Source organism: Berghia stephanieae, chromosome 4 (assembly GCF_034508935.2).
Source record: "Berghia stephanieae isolate SIO BIC M18660-M18661 chromosome 4, UCSD_Bste_1.3, whole genome shotgun sequence".
In the NCBI taxonomy this organism is placed as follows: Eukaryota; Metazoa; Mollusca; class Gastropoda; order Nudibranchia; family Aeolidiidae; genus Berghia; species Berghia stephanieae.
Window position 1 is genome coordinate 5978151 of NC_088363.1, and position 10000 is coordinate 5988150.

At 41.3% G+C, this 10000-nt stretch overlaps 1 protein-coding gene across 1 annotated transcript in view; it reads right to left on the bottom strand.

Annotated features, from left to right (window-relative positions):
- LOC144969944 (cadherin-related tumor suppressor-like) overlaps positions 1-10000 on the bottom strand; it is a 300799-nt gene that overhangs the window by 289529 nt on the left and 1270 nt on the right. Inside the window, 1 exon segment of the mRNA XM_078909034.1 lies at positions 5899-10000. This exon segment is cut by the window's right edge and continues 1270 nt beyond it. Coding sequence (XP_078765160.1) covers positions 5899-10000 — 4102 coding nt within the window.

Here is a 10000-nt window from a genome sequence, read left to right on the forward strand (position 1 = left end):
GCAAATTTTATTATGATTATTATGATTATGATTATTATGATTATTATCATTATTATTATTATTATTATTATTATTATTATTATTATTATTATTATTATTATTATTATTATACCATCATCATCATCATCATCATCATCATCATCATTATTATTATTATTATTATTATTATTATTATTATTATTATTATTATTATTATTACTACTAGTACTATTACTACTACTACTACTACTACTACTACTACTACTACTACTACTACTACTACTACCACCACCACCACTACTACTACTACTACTACTACTACTACTACTACTACTACTACTACTACTACTACTACTACTACTCTACTACTACTACTACTACTACTACTACTACTACTACTACTACTACTACTACTACTACTACTATTATTATTATTATTATTATTATTATTATTATTATTATTATTATTATTATTATTATTGTTGTTGTTGTTGTTGTTGTCGTTATTATTATTATTATTATTATTATTATTATTATTATTATTATTATTATTATTATTATTATTATTATTATTATTATTATTATTATTATTATGTACTTCTACTATCATCATCATGATCATCATCATCATTATTATTATCCTCATTATTATTACCATATTTTCAACCGTATACTAAAATAGAACTATAAACATGACGCTGTGTTACACCGAAACTCCTAAATATCAATAAATAACGTGTGTAAATTAACATACATTCCAAATTACACACCGTTACATCTCAAAGAGAAAAACGTTCAAACCAGCACAATAGCCGCCTACCGACCTAATAGATAGAATGCGCTTGGCCAAGGAGTTCACAACATTGCCATCCGGAAGTATAACGGACCAACACACAAACTCTGTGTAACCATGAACTTTTATAGTCTGGTTAATACAGTTTAGTGAGAACAACTCACCAGCGCGGATGGCAAAAACAATAACAAATGCCTGAGTGACGTCATCTTCGAACTATCTATACAGTATTCTGGTTGTTGGTGTTGATAGGTTGGTAGGCGATGGAAATGAATGGTCTCAAAGGTTTTCTGTGACATGCGGCTGTCCCCAGCGGCGGTCCGATGGATAGATAGACGTGAGGAAAGATGGGGCATTGCCCCCCCCCCCCCCCCCCCCTCTCCCTTTTACACCCAACCTGCTGTGAGTTTAGCCAAAACACTCACAATAATCCGCCAGCCGGTTATAACGCACCAACGCACCAAACTATGTGTAACTGTAACCTCGAACGTTTATGATAGAATTTAGTGAGAACTACTCATAAAATGACTGGCAAAAAACAATAACAAAGACCTGAGTGGTGTCAACTTCGTCCAATCAAAAGATACAGAGAGAGAGAGAGAGAGAGAGAGAGAGAGAGAGAGAGAGAGAGAGAGAGAGAGAGATACACAAAAATAACTTGGAAATTTTTATTTAGCGCTTTATCCACTAAAAGTGCTCAAAGAGCTTTACAAGCGTTCCTCGCCAACAGCAACATTTAACATGGAGGAAAAGACATGACGCCTGTTAGGCGATATTACAATTTATTTTAACGACCAGGTACTTAGTTTACATCTGAGTGCGGTGAGAGAATGTGAGTAATTAAAGAATCCTTTTCCAAGAACGCCACTATGCACCGCTCAGATCAGAGCAGGTCTCGAACCAAGGACCTTCCGATCCGAAGGCGAGTGTCAAATCACAAGACCACATCATAGCCACACATACACGCGCACAGATAAACAAACACTTCCACACTATCACCTTCTTTCTTCTCCCCAACTGTTTTATTACACACTAAGTTCGAGTGATTACGAAAAGGTAAACCAGAGAATCCCCGTAATTAATCATTTCGACACTCTCTGATATAACAGGACGCAAAGTTGCGTGTCGCTATAAGAGAGGAATGGATCATGTCTCTTTAATATATATAGACTACGTACTCTGGAAAAAAAAATTGATATTTAAAAATTTGGCCAGAAAACTCGTCCTTCAAATATCGATCGATTTAAATGACTCTCATCTTGGCAAAAACTCTCAAACCCGGGACTTCGCCGAAGTCCCGGGTTTGAGAGTTTTTGCCAAGATGAAAGTCATTTAAATCGATCGATATTTGAAGGACGAGTTTTCTGGCCAAATTTTTAAATATGTGTTTTTCTAGAGTATGGCAGAATAACTGTTACACATTACACATTACACAGACGTAATAAGGGACGTGCCAAATGCTCCCACTGCCTTGTGGGTTATGACCGGGAGGTCAAAAGGCTATGGAGTAAACCAGATAAAAATCCGTCAGAAGGCAACGGGAAACCACTGACGTATCATCCCAAGATCGTCATGATGTCCGTCCAAGCGAATCTAGTCAACGACGTCAATGGATGTTTTTCGAGCAACTCGATTACAGCCTCGTCCGGTAGAGATAGTCATGCAGGTGAACAGGTGACTCTCGACCGTCATCCAGCTACTGTGCACCACCAAACATTACGAACAGCAACATGGAATGTAAGAAGTCTGTACCAGAAAGGAAAATTAGCAAATGTAGTTATGGAAATGAAGAGATTGAATATCAATGTTTTAGGATTATCAGAAGTTAGATGGAAAGGAGCAGGAGAACTTAATTATGATGACTGTAAAATTATATACTCAGGAGGAGGAGAACACCAAAGGGGAGTTGGAATTATACTAGATAATAAAACGGCGCGAGCAGTCAAAGGATTCTGGCCCATATCAGACAGAGTAATGGCAATCAAACTACAAGCAAAACCTTTTGATTTTGATATTTTACAAATATACGCCCCAACCACCAGTCACGATGATGAAGAAGTGGAAAATTTCTATCAACAAATAGATAAAGCAATGCATCAGTTTAAGTCTTCAGACATAAAACTCATCATGGGCGATTTTAATGCCAAGGTGGGCCGAGAAAGTATAGAAGATATTGTGGGTCCACATGGTCTGGGAGACAAAAATGACAGAGGTGATCGTCTTATTCAATGGTGCCGTCAACATGATCTGACAATCACAAATACTTGGTCAACAAACCACAATAGAAGGAAGTGGACATGGAAAAGTCCTGGAGATGGAGTGAGAAACCAAATAGATTACATACTCATCAGCAAACGTTTCCGAAACTCGGTTTTGTATGCCAAATCTATGCCGGGGGCTGACTGTAACAGCGATCATATACCTGTGCTATGCCCCATACGAGTTAAATTGAAAATCTGCAAAAGAGCAAAGGCTAAACCTAAATACCAACTAGACATTCTCCGGGAGGAACAGAAGATACAAGAAAAATTTGAACTATCAGTAAGAAACAAGTTTGAAGTGCTTGGAGAACTAACAGATATAGAAGAGAAATATGAGCAGTTTAAAGACAGTGTTGCTGCATCATTAGAAGAAAATGTTCCAACCACACTTAAGTTGCAGAAGAAGAAATGGATTACTCCAGAGATATTAGAATTAATGAATGAGAGAAGAAAGGCCAAAAATCAGGAAGAAAAATACAAGACTCTGAACAGGCAGATAAAAAGAAAATGCAACGAAGCTAAAGAAGACTGGATAAATGAACAATGTCACTATATAATGTCCTGCAAAGAAAAAATGGCAAATTCTTCCATCAGAAAATCAAAGAAGTGACAAACAAAACTAAATCAGGTGCTAAAAGTGGATGCATCAAAGACAAGCGTGGAAACACCATCATGGACAAAGACTGCATTCTAAACAGATGGTCAGAATATATTGAAGAACTTTTTTTTGATAATCGAGGAGAAATGCCTATGATAAAAGAACTGGAAGGGCCTTCTATAATGAAAGATGAAGTTAGGAACGTCATGAAAAGCATGAAAAATGGAAAAGCTGCAGGACCTGATGCCATAACAATTGAAGCCTTGACTGGCCTGGGTGAATGGGGGATTGAATTCATCACAAACCTTCTAAATCAAGTGTATGACACAGGAAAAATGCCAACTGATATGAAACGATCCATTTTTATAGCACTACCAAAAAAGCCAGGGGCAGTTGATTGTGAACAACACAGAACTATTAGCCTAATGAGCCACCTCACAAAAATTCTTTTGAAGATAATTTTACTAAGAATAAGAAATAAAATACGACCTGAAATTGGGGAGATGCAATTTGGTTTTGTTGAGGACAAGGGTACCAGAAATGGAATATTCACATTATCAATGCTGATGGAAAGATGTATTGAAGTAAATAAAGATCTGTATATGTGTTTCATCGACTATTCAAAAGCCTTTGATAAAGTACAACACGAAAAACTATTCAAAATTCTATCATCCTTGGACATTGATGGTAAAGATTTAAGAATATTACGGAATTTGTACTGGGAACAAGAAGCAGCAATGCGTGTTGACAACGAACTAAGCAGTTTTACACCTATTAGAAGAGGAGTTAGGCAGGGGTGTGTTTTGTCTCCAGATTTATTCAACCTCTATAGTGAAATGATATTAAGAGATATCGAACATAAGAAGGGGGTGTGTATTGGAGGAAAGAATGTAACAAATCTGAGGTATGCAGATGATACGGTTCTACTGGCAGAATCTGAACATGAACTACAAGAATTACTGGATGTTGTAGTCAGGAGTAGTGAAAATATGGGACTGGAACTGAATATATCTAAAACAGAATGTATGACGGTATCTAAAAATAATAACCCACCAGCCTGTGTAATAACAAGCAGAGGACAAACAATACAACAAGTTGAATGTTTCAAATATTTAGGCTTCAATGTAACATCCAATGGAAAATCAGATTGTGAAATAAAGAAAAGAATAGGTATGGCGAAGAATGCATTCAACCAGCTGCATACAATTATGAAAAACAGGAATATTAGCATGAAAACAAAAATCAAAGTCCTGGATTGCTATGTACTGTCTGTGCTGCTATATGGTTGTGAGAGCTGGACCATAAACAAGACCATGGTTAAAAGACTGGAGGCAGTGGAAATGTGGTTTTACAGAAGAATGATGAGGGTGTCATGGATGGAAAGGAAAAGAAATGAAGAAACTTTAGAAATGGCAAACAGAAAAAGATCACTGATAACAAAATCATCAAACGCCAAATGGAATTTTTAGGACACATTATCCGCCACCCTGGTTTGGAAATACTCGCCTTGACTGGAAAGATGAATGGAAAAAGAATAAGAGGAAGACAAAGAATAACGTATTTGAAAGGGATAAGAACTTGGACAGATGAAGCTGAGAAAGGTGGCGCTGCTTTAATAGAATTGGCAAGAGATAGATCAGCTTGGCGGAAGATGACCTCCGACGTCTGCTTCAGATATGGAACTACATGAGAATAAGGGACGTAAGTAGCAATGCTTTAAAAAACACAATGTACATTGTGATGAGGTGACACGAGAAGCCATCTTGTTTATGAAAGGTGTCGAAGAATCTTAAAGGATTAATGATGATCGGTGAGGGTTTTTTTTTTTTAATCTATGATGATTGATCGGTGGGGGTTTTTTTACAATCTATGATGATGATAATGATGATGACGACGATGATGATGATGGTGGTGGTGGTGGTGGTGGTGGTGAAGGAGGAGGAGGAGGAGGAGGAGGAGGAGGAGGGGGTGGTGGTGGTGGTGGTGGTGGTGGTGGTGGTGGTGGTGGTGTTGATGATCCAATGATGGCAACGATCAAAGGAAAGAGAAAGTGATAGAATGATGATCGGAAGAATAAACACGGTTTGCTCAGATGACAGAAAAAGGAGGGGGGGGGGGAGGAGAGAGAGAGAGAGAAAGTGAGCAAAAGAGACTTTCAAAAAATATAAAAAGATGATGTGAAGGAAGAGAGAGAGAGAGAGAGAGAGAGAGAGAGAGAGAGAGAGAGAGAGAGAGAGAGAGAGAGATATGAGAGGTTTGTTTCCTACCTGAGTCGTGGATGCACGTTGTTTATTTCCCTGAGTTTCAACAGCGCTAATATCCAAAGTAAAGCTATCAGGGAGCTTCTCCAGGTCCAAATCCGCTGCAGAAGATATTATCCCGTTGCTGTCGATACTGAATAAACTCCCATAGGGCTGGCCCCGCCCCATGACCTTGGTCACGTGGTAGGAAATAGATAATCCGGGGGCAGAAGGGGTTGCAGTGATTCTGGTAAAACTAGTGCCTATTTTGGAATTTTCTGTGACAGAGGGAGAATCGGGAATCCCCGTAAACTGAGGCCCCGCGCCGCCACTGGTGTAGAGAAGAAGGCGGATGGTCATCGTAGCACTGCGTGCATTGTCGGGATTATCGGAGACGGTGACTGGAATATCGTAGGATAAGGGGGAGGAAGGGAGAGACTGGGCTAGAGAGATGGTGCCTGTGTCAGAATTGATGTTAAACAGGGAGGGCTTAGCCCCTTGGAACGAGAATTGCAATTTTGTGTTTTCGCTACTGTCGGCGTCTGTTGCTGCAAGGATTGCCACTGTGGTACCTCTGGATGAAGGATAAGGGACGAGGAACACCGAAGCGGATTGAAATACTGGGTTATTATCATTGATATCTCCAACAAGAACGGTCAAAGATTTCTCAGCTGTTTTGCGTTGAGACCTGACGCTATCCTGGTCTACAGCGTGGATCGTTACTTCGTACTTGTCGACTAGTTCACGGTCCAGCCCTGTCTTCAGACTGACTTGGCCGTTGGTGGGATGGATGCTGAATACGTCACTTCCGCCAGGTGATTGCTTATGGATAGAAAACCTCACAGCCCCGTAGTCACCCGAGTCCCTATCTTCAGCGCTGAGTTTAGCAATGTTAGAATTCGCTTCTTTATCTTCTGAGATAAGAATTCTGGACAGCCCATCCGTAAATCTGGGCGAGTTATCATTGGCATCCATCACGCGAACAGTGAACATCCTAGCAAGTGAAAGAGCCGGATAGCCGGAATCCGACAGTGTGATATTCAGGCGGTGAATTTTTTCAACTTCGTAATCCAACTCACGTGACAGATAAAGTTTCCCAGAAAGCATGTCAAGATTAAAATGGTCATCTTCATTTCCGGATACGATATCAAACCGGAGTCTTCCATTATTTCCCATGTCTTTGTCCGTTCCCGAAAACACCACCAACGTCTCTCCAGGCAAACTGTCTTCTCGAACAGAAATCGACGGAATGAAATTTTTGAATTCCGGCATATTGTCGTTGTAGTCAATCACGATTATTTGAATATGTAAATCAGTCTCTTGGAGTTGGTCAACACTGGCTGTGTCCGTAGCTCTGATGGTCAGTCTGTACTGATCAACGTCTTCGCGGTCTAGTTTTTGTTTCAATGAGATTTTACCATTGGAAACGTCGATCTTGAATCGATCGTCTTCGTTCCCTTCAACGACAGAATACGTCACGGCAGCGTTGCTTCCTTCGTCTGCATCCACGGCTTTCATTGTAAATATGACGTCATCAATATCTGCGTTCTCGACCACGGTGAACGTATCGATGTTTGAGACAAATACAGGCGGGCTGTCGTTTTCATCTTCAATGATGACCTTGACATTCACTTTTGAATGTAGTTTGGTCAATCCATTGTCAGACGCGATGACCTTGAAGAGATAGTAGGAAACTCCGGATGTCTCAAAGACGTATTCCCTGTCAAAGACTTTGGCGGTGTAAATGGCTCCTGTGATCGGGTCGATGGTGAAGTTAGAGTTCCCTTTCTGAAGAGAGTAGACAACCTCAGCATTTCGGCCAATATCAGCATCTGTAGCCTTCAAATTCCCAACAAAAGTCTTAGTCTTCGAATTCTCTTTCACACGAAATTCGTAGCTCTTCTCCTCAAAACGAGGCGCATTGTCATTTTCGTCTTGGATATAAACTGACACATTCACAGCCGAACTTCTGGAATTGATGGCCGAATCTTTAACCATAACAGTGAGAGAATACATATCTTTCACTTCTCTATCGAGATTGTGCGCCAGATACAGAGAACCATCCGGGAAAATGCCAAATTTAGCGTCTTCGTTCCCACGGATAATATCGTAAGTCAAATCTCCATTACGTCCAACGTCCGAATCCACTGCGGTCAATTCCATGACCATCTGGTTGACGGGCTGGTACTCCGGTAAAAACAGCTCATATTGGGATCGGGAAAACATGGGGGTGTGGTCATTTTCATCTATGATGCGAATCGTCACTTTCATAGAGTTTGATCTCCTGGGTGACCCAGTATCCGTGGCTGTGACTTCAAGGGAAACAAAATCCTTTGATAACAACCTGGGACTTTTAGCCAATGAAATAACGCCGCTGTCGGTGTCGATAGTGAACACATTATTATCATTTCCTTCAGAGGACAACGTGTAAACAATTTTGGCATTCGCTCCGGAGTCATCATCGACTGCCTGTGCCAGAAAAACGTTATGACCAACAGGCCAGTTTTCCAAGACGTCAGCTTCTGTTGTTTCCGAGACAAACAATGGTGAGTTATCATTGACGTCTTTCACGAGAATTGTCACCTTTCTGGAACTGATCTTTTCTCCAGCGACTGCTATGACTGTAAGACTGTATTCCTCCTTCTCCTCGCGGTCCACGACTAGCCTTGTAGTGATGACACCAATTCCACCCTTGGTGTCCATGTGGAAAATCCGACCGCTGTCTCCGCCTGTGATGGCGTACACGATCTCAGAAGGGGACGAGGGCGACTTTGACGCTTCTACCCTACCAACTTCTCGGCCTATCTGAGGCTGTATTTCACTACTGTCCTCGGTGACGGTAAAACTATAGGAATCCTGAGTAAACACTGGCGCCGAGCTAGATGTACTGGTGACAATAACGTTGACCGTTGCGTCATTTTCAGAAGTTCTACCACCGCCGTCTACAGCGGTGACCGTTAAAATGTAATTCTGCTGCCTCTGTAATTGTCGTTTGGTTGAGATAACACCTGACGATCTATGAATTTCAAAATTGTTGAACGAATTCTTCAGCGAGTATGAGACCTTGCCGAAATCTCCGATATCCTTGTCGGAGGCTGTCACCCTCGTCACTTCCACCCCAACAGGATCAGAGTCAAAGACATTCACGTAACCCATCTCTGGGGCAAACACGGGGCTGTTATCGTTCTTGTCACGAATTATCACTTCAATGGACGCTGTAGAAGACAGCGCTGGAGACCCTTTATCCTGAGCGATGATTTTGATGACGTAATTTGACTTATACTCTCGATCAAATCGTTGCTCGGCTACCACCTGTCCAGATGTGGCGTCCACGCTGAAAGCACCAGGATATTTCAATTGGGTGTCGGGGTGGATAGAAAACCTGACAGATCCGTTAACGCCTGCGTCATAATCGTCGGCCTTGACCTGGATAATATTCGTACCGGGTGATTGGTTCTCGTCCAATTCTTTGAGATACACGCGCCTCTGAAATATGGGTGCGATGTCGTTCTCGTCCAGGATGTCCACAGTGAGAATTGTGTGGTTGTATTTGGGATCCGAACCCCCGTCATGAGTGGAGATGTTCAAAACAACCTGTGCTGTTCGTTCGTGATCGAGTAACTTCCGTGTGGTGACCAGGCCAGTCTCGTGGTCAATGTGAAACCATCCCAGCTCATTTCCAGAGTAAATGTCATAGGTGAGTAGAGAGTTGACGCCTTCGTCTTCATCCCTGGCCTTGACATTGGCAACAAATGAGTTCGGTTTGGATAATTCGCTCATAGTGACCTGGTACTGCGATGATAAGAATTGTGGGTAATGGTCATTGGCATCGTTGACGTTGATGATCAAAAAAGCCGTGCTCGTACGCGGCGGCACGCCTTTATCAGAGGCTTGAAACGTAAGGTTGAACGTTTTTATCGTTTCGCGGTCAAGCGGTTTTTGGACGTGAATCTCATTGATGACCAAATCATTGATGGAGTAAGAAAAATGCCTGAAATAACCCTCCTCATTTCCTTTGATGACCGAGACAGACGTCTCACCATTGGGTCCTGAGTCTCCGTCCGTGATGCTGATACTAGCCACAAGGGTGGTCACGGCCACGTTCTCGTCAATGGCAACGGTTGTGACG